A 22507-nucleotide genomic window follows, 5' to 3' on the forward strand; every position below is an offset into this window, starting at 1 on the left:
TCAATTTTCTTTAATTCAAGATCTGATTTCTAACTTAAGCTTCATGTTTACTTGCCGATTTTAGGCATGATGAAGTTCCAAGTAGACAAGGATGCTCCTCCTGAGTCGAGAATGACCTCGAAGTGGAAGAATGTTAGCGACACTAACCTCGGGCATATCAATATGAGGGAGTTCAAGAAGAGGATGTTCGGTTTAGATAACCTTGTGCCTACCATGACCGCGCGAAAGATGATGAAAAGTGGCATCGTGCATGCTGCCGGTTTTCTCCCTACCATGCAGTGCACTGAGTTGGTAGCCGAGTGCGCTAGGCACTACAACCCTGTCAGTAGGGATATTGTCGCACCAGATGGGAGAGTGTTGGCAAACATCAGCGATGAGGCCATCAGGGAAGCCTTCAGAATACCAAAATATCATAATGTTGTGTACGTAACCAAGGATGAAGCTGATTGCATGTATCAGGATCATTTGGAGGAGTATGGCGCCATCGTCAATCATTCCTAGCTAGACAAGCCAAGGAAAGGTGCCTCCAAACTACAGAGGAAGAGCTTGGTAAGGGCGTACTTCAAGGAAGATATTGGAGATATGATTGTCCTGCTGAACAGGATAATGGGGAATCCTCAAGGCGCTCCATTTGAGCCCTGGATGTATTATTTCATAAACGAAATAATGAACGGAGTTAAGATAATAGACTGGGCTCGAATGATAAGTGATAACTTGGACAGCCAACTGAAGAATATGGAAGCGAATAGGACCTTCTTCATGAGCTCGTACTTTTTCTTTTCCTTGGCTAGAACCTACAGATACAGAGGCCTCACCTGCAGAGGGGAAGTGGGAAACAAAGAAAATCAGTTTCCCGTCTATGACTGTTATCCCCAGCTTCACATGGAAGAAAAGTTCCATTTCAAGAGGGTGAATGACACATTTCTCATGCACATCACACGGACGCTGCAAGGTGGACTACATCAGAGACTCTCTCAAGAGTCTATGGACTTCGTAAGTACATTCGGATATTAGTATATTCAATACCCGAAGTTCACTTACATTAGAATTTAGGGGTTTTCCAGATCTCCTTATAAGTTCCCAGCTTACCCTACCAACTGAGTCATGCTACTAGAGGTTGTGAGGCAATTAGAGGGATATTTGACAGTTCAAAGAGATAAGCAGAAGAAGGCAGGAACCTCCTCTCTCACGATTGAAAATGGACTAGAGACGTGCTCGTCATCACAAGCCGCTACCACTGTTGAGAAAGAGCTGGCTTGGTACCCTTTTTACCAATACAAAGCAAGAAAGAATTTTGATCCATTCCATAGGATGAAAAGGGTCAAAGGGATGGCATTTGAGCACAGAGCGGATTTGGAAGATTATTGGGCTAATGTAGCCGATAGTTTCGAAATCAGGAGGAGATTTTGGTCAGGGATTCCCTTGAGCATGGTAAGAGCAACGAAAGTATTTGAAGTTGCTGATCAAGTAGAAGACAACCTTGAGCTTCAACAACCAGGCTTTGAGAAGATGAGGAATGAGCCACTAGCCTTGATCGATTGGTCAGAGGGAGAGAAGTCAGATCTGGTAGACTCATGAGGTCGGTGGTCGAATACTCTAAGTGGTGGACATCTGAGAGGACGAAACAATTGAAGTCTAAAGGTGTGGCCTTGACCTATGATTTAATGGGAGTGGATGACTCTCTGTCCTCCAACCCTTGTATCTCTGCAGGCAATGCTCGAAATCTAGAGAGTGTTGGGTCCCGGAAGAGGAAGGAATTAGTGGGAAGCTCTGGAAAGCCCAGAGGAAAGAAAATTGTCAGGGAGAGACGGGAGTCCAACGAAGGTCATTCCATCTTGAGTACTGCGTTTGCTGTGCCGGATCAAAATGCAGTTGAAGAGCAAGAGATGGACTCGTATATGGTGAATAATGAAGTGAGAGTGCCTTCTCCTTCAATTGAGGAAATAATGAAAGAAGCTGTCCAAAGTCTAGACAGGGAACAAGTTTCAAATGCAGCCACAGAAGTTGAAGAGCCTAAGCCCCCATTAGTTTTCCTCGATGGTATAGTTACTGGACCAGGAAGGACAGATGATGGGTTTGATCAAAATACTGTGGAGCAGTCAACCATTCCTGATTGGCTGAGGGAAAGGATAAGGGGTAAGGTCCCCAAGGAAACCCATTCTGAAGAGAATACAACAACATTTCTAGAAAAGGTGAACGAACCAGTCATAGTCAAGCCACCTAAGCCAGCCAGAAAATTCTCTTTGATTCAGAGGGATAGTGCAGGGTTTCAGACAGTTCAGATAGCTGTGCCAAAGGAAGGAAAAACTTCGGACAATATTGCCCCAGAGGATTATAAGATCATCACTATAGAGTTGGGTAAGCCTACCCAGGACCAAGAAGTCCAGTACTTTGATGACTCTTGCAATGCCCTCAAGGCGAGTCTAGCCCAGGAGAAGGAGAAAAGGAAGAAGGTTGAGGAAGAGAACTAGCAGTGGAGGAAATATGTTCTCCATCTCACTAGGCCACTCAACCATGAGATACCGGTCTCCCCTCTGCAGCCCCTTCAACAAGAGTCAATGAAGGATTACGAGGACATGAAGGGCACATTCACACAGGCCAAGGAATGGATTTCAGAAGCTTCGACACTTGCTAACATACTTGGAGAGAATTTAGTATCAGCGCATGAGTCGGCATCTTCATTAGTCAGCCGAATTCAAGACCTAGCTGCAAATTGGGAAGATGTTGAAGAAATTCAAGAGGAAATACTTCCGCGATTGAAGTTTATCCGAGGTTTGTCAAAACGGAGTTTGGTGGATGCATCTGTCATGCAAGCTGGGGATAGATATGACTTTAACATCTAGTATTATGCTTTGGCCACCAGGATTGAAGTCCTAAAGAAATCCGAGACTAAGTGCTTTGAGACAGAGGAAAGTGTCAGGGAAATTTTGAGTAAGGTGTTTCGTGTAGCATCAAAGATCTGGAAGGAGGAGAGTATACGAGAAAAACACTTGCAGACAGAGAACCTGAGAGTCAGAATTCAGTTGAGCTTTTTCAAAGACTCGGGGATGATTGATAAGGGCGATCTTTCAAGGGTTGCAAGTTTTCTCTTCATTGACGAGAACTTTCTTGCCCAAGCAGTTGAGTGGGAAGGCATCCTCGCCACATGTACTGATGATGTGGACATCATGGACTTCCAGATTAGCAACTTGCCAAGTGTCATTATGGAGGAGGTCAGGCTCATCGTGTCCAGATACATTGAATATGCAAAAGGGGAAACTGGACACTCGCCTCAGTGACAATAGCAGTTGTGCCACTTCTCACTTTCTCGTTCTTTCAAACTAATAGAGTTTTAGGAAACCCTAATTAGGGTTTGTAGCTTTCAATCTAGGCCCTTGATCACTGTTTGATCTCGTCCGTTCATTTATTTTGAAAAACTATATAAGGCTACCTCCTCTCTTTTGGAGAGTGTGAGGTTTTTGACATATTGTTGCGTGAAGGTCATTTTCAAATAATATATTGCATGTGCGCTTTCTCTTAAGGCTTTGTAATCTCTATTGTTTGAATGATTGGCATGGTTTCAATTTCCTCAACACTTAGTTAAAGTTAATTTAGATTTTCTTTCATGTTATTAGAATTGAACGAAGGATTTGATAAGTGTTAATTGACGGTGTATTTTTGCTCATACTTTTGGTGAATGGATGATTTCCATCTCACTGTGCAAAGTTAGTCTGAGCATATCCTCTGTGCATGCCAATATTTCAATCATAAGCACAACCCATGAAGATTGCACCCGCTTTGTGTAGTTGTCCTCAGTGTGGTTTCCCGAGAGCACCCAGTTGATACCGTCTCCGGAGTTCGTATGATTAGATCAGCTTTCTCATACCCTATCCTTTTTCCCTTTTTTAAAAGTCTAAATCTCGGAAAATCTAAAAAAAAAAGAGAGCCTAAAATTGCTAAATCCGTCTAAGTCCAGTAGCTTCAAAGACAATTGTTAACGTAAGTCCCCCTTGAGATTTTCAGCAAACACTACCCAAGTAGCTATCCCACTAAAGTCGCTTGTTCGCACATATAGACCTTGGAATCAGTAGTGATTTTTCAGGAGAGGATAGAATACCTTTAGGTATCTTTTTCTAATGTTTGGTAGATGATAAGACAAACACCAACAGGATGTTACATGTCCCTAGGGTGCACTGGTTCACAAGTTTCACAAATTTTCATGAAGAACAAGCTCTTCCTCCATTGGACCATCTTTTGAGCTTAACTTTATTACCATTTGAATAGAATTTAACCATTTGAAAGCAATTATTTTTTTTAATTTTCTGAGAGGACCTTGTATACAATCAAGCTAAACTTGTTTGGTTCTTTTATATGAAAACTTAAACTACTGTCGCATTTTGAAACGTTGCAGCTATCAATGGGTCATATTAAAATAATTCTTTAACTTGCAAATTCAGAACAAAATTTTAGGTGCAGGGAGATTCCTAAGCAGTGGTTACATCTGTATATTGTCCAAGTTCATGTCAGATATCGTCATACCTTTAGTGGTTTAGGGAACATAGGTAATTGCCAATTAGCATCTTTCAATGCCTCTTGAATTGTCTCCTGTGTTGGACCTATGAGCCCCTTTGTAGAAAAGAAAGCAAATGGAATGAAGAAAACCTTTAACAACATAATTAAACCTTTAACAACCCTGACAACAACTCAAAACACATACATCTCCTAAAACAGAAATTATGAAAAGACTGGGGGAATGTAGTGATTAAGGTTGAAATTTCAGGTAGAATGGACTAATTTGGAATTTTGTGTGTAATTTTCAATTTATTTTAAATACCAAATTCTTAGTGCATATCAGCGTTTAAATTTTTCAAAAACTTCATGTACACATTAATATGTATTCAGCTTCAGTTTAAAGTAAGGCTCGGCTCTCTATCATTTTTTGAAGTTTGTATTCAACATTGGCATTTTAACTCATCTAATTTATGATTTTTTCTATAATAGTTAATTGTTCATGTTCATTTAAATTGTGAAATATTGTAACACACAGGCAGGCATGCCCTCAGCTAGGATTTTGAAAATGATACACCAGCGTTAGTACTTGCACCTATATTCACTGACCACTATGACACAATTTCATGTGAATTAATTGACTTAGTGTATTCTGATGTTTGTGTGACTAAATTCTGGATATATAGTATTGCTGGTTCTTAAAACTTGAACAAGTATGAATCCTGTAAATTTGTTACCTGTATAACATTTAGTGACTGGCAACCTTTGAAACATGAATATCTTATAGGTTGCTTGCCTATACTTAAGCATGTTCTCCTTTCAAATTTTACATTGCTCAAACACCTGCATGACATGATTTATTGGTTTGCGAATCTGAATAACATATATCTTTACAAATAAAACAATTGTTTATGAAAGTCTGAATATTATTATTTAACTTGGAAGAGGATCACAGAAGATGAAACACACGAATTGCAAATGTGGAAGGAGGTGAAAGATAGAGAGTTGGGGAGGATAAGACCTGCTTTGTTGGCTAACAGGGTACAGTCAAGAAGAATATGCAGTCTTGAACTTGCTAACCAGAAAGAAATTATCAGTGCACATAAGGGTGCTGTTAATAGCATTCAGGTACTTCTTGGGCCATGATTTGTTTCCTGTGTGACTGCATTAGTAATGATTATTGGAATTTTGGTAAAGGCTATTAAAACCTGCTGACTTATAGATAAATTGATATCCTGAATTGCTAGTGTCATCTTTCTGGCACTCCTGTTTCTACTTGCCAATAACTTTGTTTCCATTGCCCTATATTAATTGTTTTGTGTTTTCTTTCAATTGCCCTCAGGCTATTTCAGTATTCTGTACTTTTTGATCATTTCAAATAGATTTAGATTGAAAATGCCACTGGACCTTTCATCAATATCTCATCCTATGATGGATCTTTTATCCACGAGGTTGACAGTTTTTGGTATTTTTTGGGCAATTTTATAGTTCGCTTGTTTTTCATTTGTATTCTTAATGGTGGATTCATTCATCTTTGTTTCTTTTGCATCTTCAGGATCCAGAGGTAAGCTTTTCAGGTGACCTATCTGCATTTTGCAAAATTCACCTTCTCTCACAGTCTGTAAATGTTGCAGTCAAACATGTTCTATCAATTCATGCAAGCCAGGTTGAGGTTATAAATGAAATCCTTCACAATTAATGAGTTTAAGTGAATTTCATATACACAGATTGTTGCTGTTAATCTGAATCACTTTTTCACTACGTATTGTGTTGCTTATCTTTTGTGGTAAATCTTCTTCTACCATATGTCAAAGCATATTGCTCCATGGCTTGATTAGTTTATAATTTCATCTTCCTGTTTTCTTCTATTATTTTTGGTTTTGCATGATTTTGTATATGAACATATTTGCTACATTTTTAGGGAGGGGTAGAAGTATATAACCAAAATATACTTTTGGTCTTGGCTAATCTTTTTCTGGAAAGTCTGGATTTGATGATGATAATTATACTTACTTTCAATTAGATAGTGATCTAATGGATGCAAAACATGTCCAAATGGGCTGAAATTTGTAGGTAAAGCTGCATGCATTATTTTCCTGTTTCATTCTATTCCTTTTTGTCTTAACATGATTTTGAATGTGACACATCCTTGAGTGAGTGCACTGGATATATTTTGGGTAGAGGTGTAGCAGTATCCAACACTTAATATTCTGACTCGATTAATTTTTTTCTCTAGAAGTTTGGATTTGGAGATGAAAATAATAGTTACCTATTATGTATCAAGTGACCTCCTGGATAGAAAATATGTCCAAATGGGTTGAAAATTGTATGGTGTTCTTGAATCTGTGCATGGTCAAATCTAGACATTTGAATATGCAACTGTTTTTTCAGATAAAGGCTATTGAAAAATGTTGCTGTGTTGAATAAAACAGACTGTGCTGTTTCTAAAGTAAGGAAAATTTTCTGGTTTTGGTCTTCAATATAATTGTTTTTAGTCAAGTGTTGGCTAAATAATAGTTCAAACAAATTCCATGGTACTAGGAAACTTTTATCCAGGTTAATACATTTCAATGCTTTCTACAACAAGTTATATGCTTTTTAAAACATACATTCTATATGCGCCGTCTTTGTATATGTTTTGGAACTTGTGAACAAAGAACATCATTTTATGGTTTCCCATTGAGTCTACTCATTCTTAATGTTTCTAGTGGCTTGTAAATTGATTACTACTCTTCCTACCCATGTTCCTCTTTAGACTGAATAATCTATAATTTTCAAAGTGGAATTTACACAAGCAGTATTTGTTAACAATGGGGACAGATTGACTTGACAGAGGGTCGCTACCTTTTATCTGGTGCGTCAGATGGATCAGCTGCTGTTTATGATATTCAACAGGCTACAGATTATGATGGAGGAGGACTGGTAGCAAAGCATAAATCACTCTTTGTAGTTGATAAACAGTTGGAATATGGGCATCAGTATGGAATTTCATCAGTGTCGTGGTATCCTGTTGATACTGGCCTTTTTGTTACTGGTTCGTTTGATCATCATATTAAAGTTTGGGACACAAATACTACCCAGGTACAGAATAAAGGGGCTTAATTTTATTAGTCTTCCATTTAGTTTTCTGTTGGTTTATCTCAAAATATTCACTGATAAATATATGCTGGGTTTAGCTTGATTATGAATTTAAATGATTTTCCAGGTGGAAATTCAATTTAAGCTGCCAGGAAAGGTTCATGGTGTTGCAATGTCTTCTGTTTCAACAACTCATATGCTAATTGCAGCTGGAACAGAAGATGTTCAAGTTCGCTTGTGTGATATGGCATCTGGAGCATTCACTCATACATTGTCAGGCCACCGTGGTATACTTAAAATTTTGTTTGGCTGTGATTTCATATTTTATTTGATATGGTCATTTGGAGATCTAAAATTTATCATTGTTGAAATGTATCTATTCTGGGACAGGCTTGAACCAGATTTGGCAATTTTTTTATGTTACATTGTTGACCTTTTCTGACAATTCTGTTCCAACTTAAATGGTAGCATGAAATGTGTTAAAAAAGATTAGAAAGAAGATGTTAGAGAGTTCTCGTGGAATTCTGAAGGCGCGCATTGAATATTTTGAAATAAGGCAATTTTATCAAATAGATACCAGCATGGGGCTGATCATTGAGTCAAGGTTTCAGTAGTTTTGTTTTTAGCATATTGCAAAAGATGCTGATTAGATTAGGTGCGGAGAATATTTGAGAATTTTTATCTGGAATTTGTACACTATTTTATATACCATATACAGATTATGCGCATCCATTTTCTGTTGCTCTAGTTAAAGAAAAAATCTACATGGGTGATAATATGAACTGGGATTGACATCAACAGTACAGTTTGTCAAATTGCTCTGGTGTTGTAATGCACACAACTAATTTCCAAGAATATCTGATTAAAAAATTTAAAATTAGTTTCCCAGCCACATTTATACCAATTCAAACAATAAGGAAAAAGCTGGAAAGTTTGTTTATATCTAAATGAAATAGGTATGCAAATGTATAGAGAACTTGAAAATACATGCTTTTAACGAAAATCTAATACCAATGATTAGTTTTGAACTGGGGTTTTCATTGAAAATTTACTATGTTACCCCGAGTTTCCGGGACGGGGACGGCAGGGGACGGCGGGACGAGTTTCCGGGACGGCAAATTTTTTTGCCAATTTTGGGGACGGCGGGGGGACGGCTATATAAAATATAGGGAAAATTTAAAATATATAGTGAAATTTTAAATGTTCATATGAAAATTAGATAAAGCATGTATATATACATTATATTCATATGAAAACATGGATAAAGCAAGTATATGTACATTATAGAACCTTAACATACCACATTTGTGTTCAGAATTCATTGTCAATACTCAATATGCATTCATAATTGAAAATACATTGTCAATATGCCAACACTTGTTTGCATGTAGTTCATTGTTTATTTCTGGTTGAAGGATATTTTGATAGTCTTCCATTTCTATTAGGACCTACAACCGCTTCTTTATGCACTACAAAGTTTTGGATGTTTGTGAAATTCTATACCAAACTGTTATTCATATTTCTGAGTGCTTTTGGCTATGATTTAGACCTGTTTACCTTTCATAATTGTGAAAAGTCCAATATTGCAGACCTACAACCACTCTTTTACGCACTACTGCGTTCTAAGTGTTTGTGAAATTTATTATCAGGCTGCTGCTCATTATTTCTATGTGCTTTTGGAAGTGATTCAGACATGTTTACCCATCATATTAATGAAAATCCAATTTTATAGACCTATAATAAAATAAAAAAATGTTTTTTTGAGCATTTGAGTCTTTTTTTTGTTTTTTAAATGTGCTGGGAAAAGGGGGACGGCTGGCTGTCCCCGGGACGGTTAGGGGACGGGGGGACGTCCCCAAACCATATTGGGGACAGGGGGACGTCCCCTTTGAGAGTCATTGTCGTCCCCAAGTTTCCGGGACGTTTCCCACAAATTTTGCAATTTTGGTGACGGCGGGGGGACGTCCCCTAGCCGTCCCCAAGTCCCCGAAACGTCCCCGGTATGGGGACGGGGGATTTTAACCCGGGGACGCGTTTTTTTTGCGATTAAAACTGGAAGAATCGTTGAAAATTGACAAACAATCGGTCACTGATTTTTCCCTTTTTTTGGGGGAATTAATCGGGAGCAGCGTCGATTGCCGATTAATCGGGATTTTTTCCCGACTATTGCTTCTTTGTGTAATACAACTAAGGTTTTGAACACAGGATGGGTGCAAAATTGCAATAATTATATTTGTTTCATAGAGATAGGCAACTTAGCCTCCTGTGGATACTTGTACTGGGAATACTATTATGATATTGAATAATGCAAGAAGATCATTTTTGATGTAGAAGAGTAAAAAATGTGTTGCATCCTAGAGTATAAAATGACAGTTTTTATTTTTGGAACGATAAAATACTCATTGAATACCTGGATTATAGAATGACCTAACACATGACAATGCAAAGGTTCACATTGAAGTTTTTGTGTAATACCTTTGTGTTACCAAATCCAGTTCAGTTTGGTCAACTTTTCATTGGAATTAAAAAAATTGTTGTTCTTATACTTTGATAGGTGTCACTCTATAGTTTGATTCTAGAGAAGTTTGAAACTTTCTTTATAATTTCTGCATATTATTATGTTCTTTTATTTTCAGTTCACTGCTCATAAATTGCTATGAAATTTTATTATTTATACATTCTATAAAATATAATTTCAAAGCAGTTTTTTTTCTGAACCTTTTTGAAGATTTTGGATTTCTGTATTTTTGGATCTTCTGAATGAATCGAATTTGATCCTAGTAACTATGATATGCTTGGGCAATAGAGATTACAAACATTTCATTTTGCTCTCCACATCTTTATGGTGGATCACAGAGAGTGTTCTAAAATGTCAATGCAAAAATCTCCTACATAGTTTTAATCCAGAATCTTTCATATTCGCTACAATGGATTATGGAAATATCATGTCTTTAATTTCATTTTATCTTATATTATACATCTCACAGATGATAAAACTTAAAGGTTGTGATAATGAAAATTGAAACAATTACAAGAGCTAAAATGGAACTACAAAATAAAAAATTTAGTATTTACTAATGCAATAGTACCCGAAATTGTTCCTCACACTCTAAAGGAATCAATCGCTTTAGGTCTAGGGAAATATTGCCCTAAAGGGGGATTGATGAGCTCATCAACAAAATTTGAGTGGTTTAGGGCCAATTGTAGAGTGTGTATTCACTCTCCTTCACTTTAGGCTCAACTAGATTCAAGAGAGTGTTCCTAGAAGTATCCTCAACAAAATTAATCACAACTAAAAATAAACAAACTGAAATTGATACAATAGTATCCAATGTATTCTTGGCGCCAAAGTTGTCACTATACCAAAGTCTAACTAAATGCACATAAAATCTCTATTAAGTATATGTAAAGATCATTGCAAAAAAACAGGATAAATGTATGCAAAAACATGAGTTCTTAGGTGAGAACTCTTAAGGTTCGCTACGTATGCTTTTTTGGGTGAATCATTGAATCATGGATTGCGTGCAAAGTACAAACTACTAATCCTACTTTTAAACCACTGGTGAAAGATGTTTTTCATTTTGAGTGTTTGGTGGCTCATAAATTTCAAGATTGGTGTCTTGTTTGGTTATAGAGTCGCAGTTTATCAAAAGAAAGAACACATTGAAATAACAATAGAGATATGATATCAAACAATTGTAATTATTTAATTATTACTCTTCAAACTCTAGAAATCCATGTGCAATAAAGAAGGGGCCATTACAAACATGGATTGCAATAACTTAAAATGTTTGGGCATTTATCAAATCTTTATTATGATCATACTAGTAAATGTGGCAAGAGGAAGCCCCAAGCTAGAAGGCTTGTCACAATTTGTCACTCAATAGAAGGCTTATCATAATTCGTTACTTAGAAATTTTCCTTAAGATCTACAAATGGCGAAGGAGACATTCATTTATAGACATCAGATACAAATGTACTACCTCTTTCGGATTTACAAAACATACTACTCTGTAGGCTATTGGACTTGTACGAGTTGAAATCCTAGACAATCCTCATCACTTGTGGTTGCGTGAATGTAGAAATGACCGACCCATTGAGTGACAAGAAAATTGGTATATATAGCACTTTCTTTGTTCACCCAATCACTTGCAAGAGTTTGACAAAGAACTAGAGGTTATAAATGTGGCATGCTAGACAAGTTGAAATCTCATAGAATCCATTGAATGGGCATCCTAGAGCTTGCATGAAAATTCTCTTGGAGCAATGACAGGAGTCATCAGTAGTGGTGACTTGGGAAGATTTGGGGATTGGTTGAAGCAATTGGGAGGAAATGTAGGGATTCAATGGGGGACAAGATGTTAGGATTGGGCTTAACATAGGAAATTTGCAAGTCCATAAAAACTCTGCAGAAGGGGGAAATGAGTAGAGGAATTGATATGGAAAAATGTGGGAGAGACATTGAATTGGAGACTAAGATAGGATGTCTAGGTGGAAAATTGGAGTCCAAAAGTAATTTGAATTCTACATAGGAAGAAATGAATGACAAAAGCATTGGGAACCTTTGCAACAATTTGATGTGGAAGTCGAAGTCAAGACAAGACATTGGAATGGAAGTTTTGAATTCTACTAAAAGTTTGCAAGAAAAGGATTGGAGGGAAAGTGGGGATAGGTGAAAAAATGAGGGGCGCGGGGTTTCTTTGTAAGATTGGAGGTAAAAACTTGGCATGGGAATGAAAGTTCAAAAGTCAATTAAAACTCTACAAATGGATGAAAATTTTGAATTAAGGATGTGAGACAATATGTGGGGAAAGGATGCAAAACCAGAGGAAAGAACATCTTGAGCTCCAAAAGAACTCTCCAAATGGATTAAAGGATCGACAACGGCATTGGGCAACTTTGCGGGAAAATGATGTGGAAACTGTGAAGGGAAATGGAAGAAGTTTGGAAGTGCAATAGTATTTTGTAAAAGGGGAGTGAAAGAAAATGTGGGAAAGCATTGGGGAATCAGAGGTTTGGATTTTTGGAGGTGGAAAAGGATTCCACAAGAGAGATTGGAAATGATGCAGGAAAAACATGTGGAACTGGAGGAGATGGATGGAATATTACAAAAAATACAAGAGGCAAAATGATTACCAAGATGTTCACTATTAACAAACGAGTGTAGGTCTCCTTAAATAAGAGTTACAAAAGATCTATTCGTAAAGGATAAGACCAACAACTAAAAAAGCAAAGGATGAGAACTTAACTAAAAGAATAAAGAATATTTCTTAAGTCTATCCTCATGACTTAATTGACCATCATAAACTAAATATTACAATATTACTTGAATAGGGGAAATGGAAGAAGTTTGTTAGAACTGTGCAAGTCCATCTTTGTTCTTTTGAAGTAGCATGACAACAATAGTATAGAATGAAGCAAATGAGAAGAGCTGGAAAGTCTTAGAATAGTTTGGACTCACCAAGACCGGTGCTTCTTTAAGAGCTTCCTTGATCTTCACAAATGCATTAGCTAGTTCCTCACTCCACGTGATTGATTGTTCTTTCTTTAACATTTTCGATATTTGGCTTGGTTTTCTTGGCGAAGTTAGGGACGAGCCTTTCAACAAAAATGATTTGTTCATAGAAGAATTGCACACCTTTGATTGTTTGAAGCTTGAGAATGAGATCAATTGCTCTTTCTCTCTTTGGATTTATCCTTACAGCATCCTTTGATACAATGTGTTCCAATGACTTACCTTTTTCCACACCAAATATGCATTTTGTAGATTTAAGAAATCTCATATTTAACGCACCTTTTGAAAATTGCCTCCAAGTGCTTGCAATGATCTTTCCTTTCCTTGGAGTGGGTTGTTAGGTCATCTTGAGATGCCACCATGATTTCATCGATGAGGCCTACAAAGGCAATATTCATTGCTCTTTGGAAAGTTGATTCATTCTTTAGTCCAAATGGCATTCTTAGTTTAAACACAAGTGCCCAAGTAGTAGTAAATGCAATCTTGTGTTGCTCTAACTCCTTGATCACCACTTGGTTGTATCAAGAGAATCCATCCATCATAGACATCATTTACGATCTAGTTACCTTTTGCAATAGGTGTTCCATGCTTTGAAGTGGGTAGTTATCCTTGAGAGATTTGATGTTCAGATTCTTGAAGTCCACACTTCATTTCTCCATTCTTCTTGCTGATTAAAACAAGCTTAGACACCCATTTAGGATGTTGGATAGGTTTGACGATACCTCCTTTGAATTTCATCGACTCCCTTCACATTTGGGGAGCAAGTGTAGGATTTATTGGCTTTTACTTTTACTAAAGGGTTTTGTATCAGGCTGGAGAGGAATTCTGTGCTGGAACATGTCTTTTCTGTAATCTTTGAGTTCTCATAGGACCTTGCAAAACACTTCTTAAACACTAACAATAATGCAATCAACATTTGCTTTTTAGCAGCTTTCAACCTCTTACCAATGTAAATCATTTTAGGCGCAGCTTCATTATCTAGATTTACACCTTCAAGGCTATTCTCATCAATGGATTTACTTTTACTCTTATAGCAATTAACACTATCAAACATTCTTTTCTAACACTAATAGTCCTTTGGAAATGGTGTCGGTTTTCAGCTGTACGATTTCATTACTCAACAATATTTCCTTGCCATCCTCTACCTCAACCATACATTATCATTCGATTAGTTGGCTTTCAAATCCATCCATGCAATTTAGGGACCTATTTATTTGTTGAGTATCATCAAATACTTGCCAACTATAGATATTGTCCTGTATACTTAGGCTTGTAAGTACTTCAATGCTACATTGATAATGGAGAAGAACCAACTTCAAGTCAAATTTGGATGCTTCAACAGCTAAAGCATTAGCAGTAGTGTTCTCTTATCTGTTTATCCATTCAATACCAACTGCGTCAAACAAATTTATGGTGTCCAAAACAACATTCCTATACGTTTTTAATCTTTCATCCTTCGCTGCATAGATATTCTTTATTTGGAAGGCAATCAACTCTTAAGTCTCTAAGAACCCTTTAGCATCTATTTCTATACTTGTGAGCAATATTCAGTTCTAAATTGGGAGCTTCATACTGTGCATTGTTGTTAGTAGATTAGAAAGTCAACTTGAATGCATACCTGGAAAGTTCACCGTGAGGTGAGACTAAGACAACCCCTACACCTGAATTATTCTTTGAACATGCACCATAAAAAAATGGTCCACAAAACATTCACATCAATAACATGAGTAAAGAAAAGAGGAGGTTCAGCACTTTTGTTCATCACAATATCCAATGAAGAGGTTAGGACCAACATCAAGTTATAGCTCTTCATTAGTGGCTTTGTAACAGTCTTCAACAATGTGCAATATCTTATTCTCCTTGTGCAGCTTGACTTCTTCCCTGTGCAATGGAATGGCAGCTTATGACACTACTTCCCATTGAAGCTGCCCACTTTCTAGATAACGACATAACCCATTTGGCTAGACAATCCACAATGATTATATCCAGCAAGAATGACTTGTTTGGATATGCAACCAGTTGGAATTCCATGACGTTTACATTTTCCACAACATCCACCACTCTGGAATCCATGGCAAAGCATTTACTGTAGGACTTGGATACTTAAAGACCTAGATCATTCATAACATGGAGAGGCATCATATTGCTTGAAGCTTTGGAGTCCAACATGCAGTTGTGAACTAACCATCTATTAATCAGCAAGGTGGTATGGAAAGGGTCAACATTGGTTTGGCTATTGACTAGGGAATTCCCTAAGTAAACCTTTACAGTCTCTTTGGCATTCTCGTTGTTTGTTAGACCATTGGGAATAGTAGCATTTTGGTTTGTCTCTTTTACAACAATGATGTAAGACAAAACTGTTTAGCTATGTGTGCGAATCCTAAGGAGTTCTCCTATTGGCACTGAAATTCTCATCTGACTCATGACCCGAGTTACATAAATAGGGTTATAATTGGGAAGGGATGCATCATGTGGGACAGTTCACTCACATGCGTCAGGAATTACAGGCATGACTTGACCATAAGATGTAACGTTTTTACCACTTAGTTCTTTCCATAAGAGATAACATCTTTACTTAGTTCTTTCTCCTTCTTTGTCTCCATCTTGTCCTTTCAGTGGCTGGTATTGAGCTTCTTGTGCATTAACTTTTTGAATACTGAAAACTGAAATTTGAAACTTCTGTTTACTGATTAGTCTATTTTCAACTTTTCAGCAATATCAAAGTTCTGTCCTATTCCCAATTTCTTAAAATTTGTTCATATTTTCAGAAGTTTCAGATTTCATTTTTCACTATTTCGGTGTTTGCAGTTTTCTGAGTCTTAGTTTCAGAGCATCACTTTTAGATTGAAGACTCTACAGCACATGGAGAAAATGCATAATTTCAAATTTCAGTTACGATTTAAGTTTCAAATCTGTGGTTATAGCAACCATTTCAGATTCTCAAGTTTGTTAAAATCAGATTTGGGATCATAACATTAAAAACGATGATTATTACCATTTTGATTAAGGAAAGCACAAAACAACGTTAACACCTTTTGCTTTTTTATTTTTATTTTTAATTTTTGTGTAGTTATGAGTATATTCATTTGTCATAACACTTGGAATTTTCACAGGGTTGCATTAATAACCTTATTTGGTCATATTAATATTCATTTTCAAAACAAATATCTTGTAATTGTATACTACTAAGCATATGAGTGTACTGGCAGATGGGGTTTGGGCTTTACATTGGTCTGCTTCAAATGAATGGACTTTAGCAACAGGTGGTTGTGATGGTTCTATACGCTTTTGGGATATTAGACGAGCAGGATGTTTCCGTGTTTTGGACCAGTTAGAATCTCAAACTGGGAGGCGCCCACCTATTCCTAAAAGTTCTACTGCAAAAGCCAAAAAAGTACTTCCTTTTCACCTCTATCTTTATGTGTCAAGCAAAATAGAAAGACTTTTTAGGTAGAAGAAATAAACACATCGTTTTCGTAGGTTCTGTTGAATTCCTCAGGAACTCTGTCTCAAACTCCTATTTAATCTTTCACCTGAAATATAAAAAGCTTGTTAATCTTCAAACTATATTCCTTGATTTAAGTTAACATTTCATCTTATGTATATATATTTGTAATTAGTTATGATTGTACTGTACCATTTATTACAAGGTATAACTGGCAGTTACATTGCCATTTGTAATGATCATAAAGATCAATTTCTTAAGTATTTTTTTCTATAATCTATCTCTCTTAACAACACATCTATTATGGGTCTATTAGTACAGCCCCCGGCTTCCAGCAATTGCACTTCTACAAAGGCTAGGGCAGCACAAAGAAAAGGGTCCCTCGGGAATGGGATACAATCTTCTATGTCTTTGGGTAAAGGAGTGACAAGAGGCTCTCTATCACAGAGACAACATCCTGGCATGTTATCCACCCAGAACAGAGCAACAGCTCATTATGGTGCAGTGACAGGATTGGAAATGACAAATGATGGGCTGCACTTGTTTAGCGCTGGTAAGGTTCTTAATACATTACATTTGCAACCATTTGAAAGTTTTGATGAACTTGGTTCCTATTCGTCATCATTTAATTTAATTTTTGTTTAAACATCATACCTGCTTTTTGTTATAGCTCGTATTTTCTTCACACTTGTTAATGCATATGTCTCATTGTGATGCTAAAGACATGACAAGGACTACATGATACCAAAGCAAATATATTTCGATTGATAATTCTATTATATTCAGTTCACAAGAGATGATATGGAAGTATCATACTAAACATCAATGCATGGCTTGATATATTGATTTTGACAATAGTTATGATTTTATCTCCTTGTTGTTTGGCAAAGTGAGGGTTAAGTGGCTACTTCCCATAATAGGAGATAGTTATCCCCCAAAAACAGGGTTTGCTGGATGGATTTATTTTAAGTTCTCAATTCATTACCCCAGTAATACCATAGCTTCAATTGCAAAAGGCAGACAGAAAATCACCATCTTGGCCTTTGAATACCATCTGTTGATATCACTACCTGCAAGACCACCTAATTACTAGATATGATAGACAAACATTTATTACACTTAGTTTTATGGTCAATTGAGGCTGTGACATGTTTTGTATGGTTCTTCTAATCTTTTATAACTTTAATGTGAATGTTCACCAGGAAGCAGGAGTCTGACTGATACAAGGATGGTGCTTAGAAAATCTTCATTTGGATTGAATACAGGTGACAATTGTTGCTTGAAGAGATGGGATTTTTGAATGGACAATGATCCTTCTTGAAAGGCGCTGTGTCATTCCTGCCTAGTGTAGAAATCTTTAATAAAATAACCTTTAGGCATCATTGGGATGTCCATTGTGTAGTAGTCTATGCCAAATTGCAACCAAATTTTTGCACAAAATTTACCAGTAGGAATTTTGTCAAACAGTTCTCAAGTATTCATGAAATGATATTGTTTCCAGTTAATAACAATCACATTAAAACACTAGCAAAGTTATATTCCAACATTCATTTTGCTTGGTGACTGACTGATTTTAACTTCAGTTCTATAAATAATGGAAGTTATATAGCAAATGGATGTGGCATTGACACTATAAATAATGTTTGAAATGCAACCTACAGCAGCAACATTGACACCAATCCCAAATATGTATTCACTATTTTGAACCCAGAAATACATCATCAGCAGATTGTCTCTGGATGTTCTCAATTAGTACCAGCAGTACAAAGTATTTGTGCATACCTGAATTGCTGTTTAGTGTATTAACGGCAGTAGTATGCCCTTGACGTCCTTCACCAAACTGTTTTTAGACTTGTACGGTGCTCTTGCGGTTGGTCTCAGGCTTTCCATCACCCTAGCTGCTGATTCTCAGTCCTGTACGGCCCTCCTGTAGCTGTCTCTCAGGCCTGTATGACACCTAACCAGTCTTGTACGGCCCCAAACACTATATACAAACTCTCAACAAGCACAGCCAGCTAATAGGAAATGGTGAACAGCAATACGCTTCAAACACAACTCAAATCGTTCTCCTGAATGATTGCGACTCCTTTGAATGGGAAATGAACAGCTTAATCAGATTTTACCTTAATGCCCAATTAAATCCCCAGACCGTGTCTTCCAACAGCGTAGAGACTGTTAGCAAAGAGGGATTTCGTCCTCCAAGCCCATGAAAAAGAACTCTCCAAACAATTGCATAAATTTCATATTCAATCCAGCCTGCCTGAAAGAGAACTATTGAATCTCTTTAATAACTCTCTCAAGAGAGTCCATTCACTCATCTTGTCAATGTGGGATAAAAGAAACACCTTTATTTAATAGTTAACTCCTCTTTATGTGTGCCATGTACTTTAGTGAAAGGGGACATTTAATATTTATAACATATTACTTTATTGTCCCCACTATAGTCATTTATTAAATAACGATAAAGTTAAATATTTTAATTTAACTTTATATCTCACTTTATCGTAAATATATAATAATCAAATAGTCAATTGAACACCAGTCAAATAAATTAATGGCATCCACCTGAAGATCGTCCATGAAGTCTCTAGTGTCATTGAACTAGCCCACAACTGACCTACTATAAATAGTAAATTCCTCAAAAACATTTCAAATCACCTCGGAATGGCCTGAAACTGAATTTGCCAGGCCAAATATTCTCCTGATCCCTTAAATGTCCTGGTTAGCCCACGAGATCGCCTAAGAATAGGCTAATGACAAATCATAGGTTAACTGACTAGAAATGGGCCATTACACATTGATGTTAAAGGTTTTTTGCTGCTCTGATTCCACAACCAGAGGGTTTTAGGACCTGAGTGAGCTCCTCTAAATTTTTGTATTACTGCTTTCCATTTGAGGAGACATCCATGTTTCCATTTCATCCATTCAGAAAGAGTTTTGTTGGGGGACTGCTATGTGAGATAGCAGCCATTTTTCTTTTCTGCTGGAAATTTGGACCTTTAAATCCTCCACTGTGCATGATATTGCAAGAAATGACAAAGCTCATCTTTGCTGGTCTTATTTGATTCATTGGTCACTACTAAGTGAAAGCTCTGGTTTGTGATTGATGAAAGTGGAGGTTGAGAGCAGACAATTGCCTCCTCTGCTGAGGATTCTGGTCATTGCTTCTAAAAGTTTCTGGAATGGAGGAACATGGTATGGGTTTTGGGTATGGTAAAAATTTTCCCTAATTCTGGGGACAAAATAATATTAAGAATATTTATATTTAAGATTTAAAATTGTCAAAGGGGTTGAGCTTAATTGGTAAAAACATTGGGTTTTCATTGTAGAGACCCAAGTTTAATTCACCATAGGGACATCGAAAGTGGAATTCTAAGTTGTGACTCTTGGTCTTTCATAGCTGGCTTCTAATATGGAGGTGGTTTCTAAATAAAATTAGATTTCTAATTAGTGACTCTTGGTGTTCCGTAAGTGTTTTCTAATGTGTTTGCTTGTAAGGAGCTTGTATTGGTCTCATGTTGATGCTTGAATGAGCAAGATATTTGTAATTGATATCCAATTCAAAAAAATAATTTAAAATAGCTTAAAGCAAGTGAAGAAAAGAGATCTAATAGTCCATTTGGTAATCATAATGGCCCAAAGCATTCATAATATAATTTTCAATTATTTAATATATTTATATTGACAAAAGACTGAAAGTTGAAACTTGAAAGTTACATGGTTTGAAAGTTCAATGTATAAATGAGCTTAGAATCACAATTACAGCCTACAAATCCAAACAAAAAAAAATCACAGGGGCATTGGGGATGGCAAGTCATCCCCATAGGGTTCCCACAAAAGGGGTATGTCCTAGGAAATGACCCCTACTTTGGGTTGATGTCTTGGAGATGTACTTGAAAAAGAATGGGACCAGGAGGAAATGTTCTGTTCCCATCCCTCCCATCCCCCAACTTCCCTGGTTTGGGAAATGTTTGAAAAACATTGGGAATGGCTCTCCAGTGTACTCTGGTTCTGATATGTCAATCAAATATTGGGTGGCTTGAATGTTAAATTTCTGGTTTGGATGATAGCAGTGGATGGAAATATATGAGATTGAAAGAGCATGAGAGCGTCAAGTCAGTACAATTAAGTCTTTTCAGCTGTTAGTGGTTAGTACCTCAGCTAACTGAATTGGATCGTCCATGTTGAGTTGTTAGTACTTAATATCTTATGGGCTCCTTGGTGTTATTAAGCAATCAGTATGATAGTAGGTGTAGGCAGGGTGGTAACCTGGAGTGCTTACATTGGGGCTGCGAAGGTTCAAACCAAGTGGATAGTTCTTAGGTGCAAGTGTGCTATGGTTTGAAGTGATTCTCACTTGGGTTGTCTTTGTTTAATAGTTGTAACAACATTCTTAGGAAAATAATATTACCATCTCTTTCATTATGTTCATTCTTTAAGCATGCTTGTAGAATGAGCTTTGTAATTGACCATTTAAATAAGTGAAGTATGTACTTCACTTATGCACATCCAATTCAATCAAATGGATTTTTTGTTTTGCTATCTGCATGATTTTTATAGTTCTATTTCACCAATGCCTGATTTTTTCTTATACTGATGTTCTTGATTTGATGATCAATTTTTATAAGTAATAAAAAGAACATTTGTAAATTTTTTGTTTTGTGGTTAATTATTTTTCCTGGTAATTAATATTTCCTACCTATTTGTGCAGTTGGTAGTTGTTAATACGCTGATAGAGATTATTGGTAGTCATCAGTTTGGTTATCTTTATGAATCTGGTGGTTGTCTTTCTACATTGCAAAGTATAAAGGGAGGCTGATCATAAATATAATATATTGAATCTTTCTCTCTCTGAAATATCTATATGTGCATCTTTTTAGGTACGGATTCAAGATTAAGGTTATGGGATGTTGAATCTGGTTGCAATACACTAGTAAACTATGAGGCCACACGAATAAGACCAAGTAAAGCTATCCAACTAGCTGTTACTCCTAATTCATCACTTGTCTTTGTTCCATGTTTGACATCTATAAAGGTAGTAGTAGTAGTCTATGCAATTTTATAGTCGAAGTTTTTTGCTTTTTTATCAAGGCAAAGAGTAAGTAGCATTTCAGTAGCAAGACCTGGAAAGTTAACAGCATATAAGTCATTGCAGGCATATGATGTATGGAGTGGTCGCCTTTTCTCTACATATCATGGTCATTATGACTTTGTAAATTGCTGTTCATTTAACTCTCAGGATCAGGTAAGTCTCTTTTATTCAAATGTCTTGTGACATTTGACACTATTCATATTCTAAGTTTGAGTACTCTCCTCAAGGATTCCTTAGATTACAGCACTGGAGATTTCAGCCCATCTATTAAGAAGTGGGCATTCAACTTCTGTTTTTCCTCTTTCTAAAGTGCATCCTCGATGATATCTACTGTTTTTATCTTTATTCTTGGCCTCTAAAGTGGCTTGGACAAAAATTGTATTGTTTGGCATCTTCTCTTTTACTAGTATCTGTGCATGCATGCGCAGTATTTAACATAGATATACACAAAATCTTCAGGATTGTTGTTTTCCCATAATAGTCTTATTTTCGAGATAGTGGATTAACCTGCATGAATTCTAGTGCATCGCAAGTGTATCGGGCTGTATTTTTTAGTAGTTGGATGGGTTAATCTTTGATGGGATATCTGAGTTTGCGGGAAGGGGGACACAGATGTGGTGACAGCAATGTTTTTTCTGAATTTGGGAGACTGCTATTAGAAAAAATTAAAGACATTAAAGAGTAATTGAAATTAAAAAGAAAAATACATGGTAAATTGACAATCTTACCTGTTCTAACTTTTTATGCATTTTGAACTTTTTTTTCCCATAGGAAGTTACTTTCTATTTTTATTAACAAAATGGAGCAAGCAATCTTGTCCTGAAAAAGGGGGACATCCCTTCAATTCCTTGGGACATTGGCAACATTATCTAACCCACTTTTGGATGTG

General features: G+C 36.6%; 1 protein-coding gene across 4 annotated transcripts in view; it reads left to right on the top strand.

The window, feature by feature from the left end:
• Positions 1 to 22507, top strand: part of LOC131042756 (WD repeat-containing protein ATCSA-1) — a 122038-nt gene that overhangs the window by 14987 nt on the left and 84544 nt on the right. For 2 of the 4 annotated variants that reach the window (XM_057976072.2, XM_057976074.2), the window contains exons 2-8: positions 5434 to 5616; positions 7309 to 7569; positions 7694 to 7853; positions 16291 to 16475; positions 16848 to 17079; positions 21407 to 21561; positions 21682 to 21771. In XM_057976072.2, coding sequence (XP_057832055.1) covers positions 5467 to 5616; positions 7309 to 7569; positions 7694 to 7853; positions 16291 to 16475; positions 16848 to 17079; positions 21407 to 21561; positions 21682 to 21771 — 1233 coding nt within the window. In that variant the 5' untranslated portion in view covers positions 5434 to 5466. The remainder of the gene's footprint in view (positions 1 to 5433; positions 5617 to 7308; positions 7570 to 7693; positions 7854 to 16290; positions 16476 to 16847; positions 17080 to 21406; positions 21562 to 21681; positions 21772 to 22507) is intronic. The other 2 variants (XM_057976071.2, XM_057976073.2) reach the window with 1 other exon arrangement.

This window comes from Cryptomeria japonica, chromosome 10 (assembly GCF_030272615.1).
Source record: "Cryptomeria japonica chromosome 10, Sugi_1.0, whole genome shotgun sequence".
In the NCBI taxonomy this organism is placed as follows: domain Eukaryota; kingdom Viridiplantae; phylum Streptophyta; class Pinopsida; order Cupressales; family Cupressaceae; genus Cryptomeria; species Cryptomeria japonica.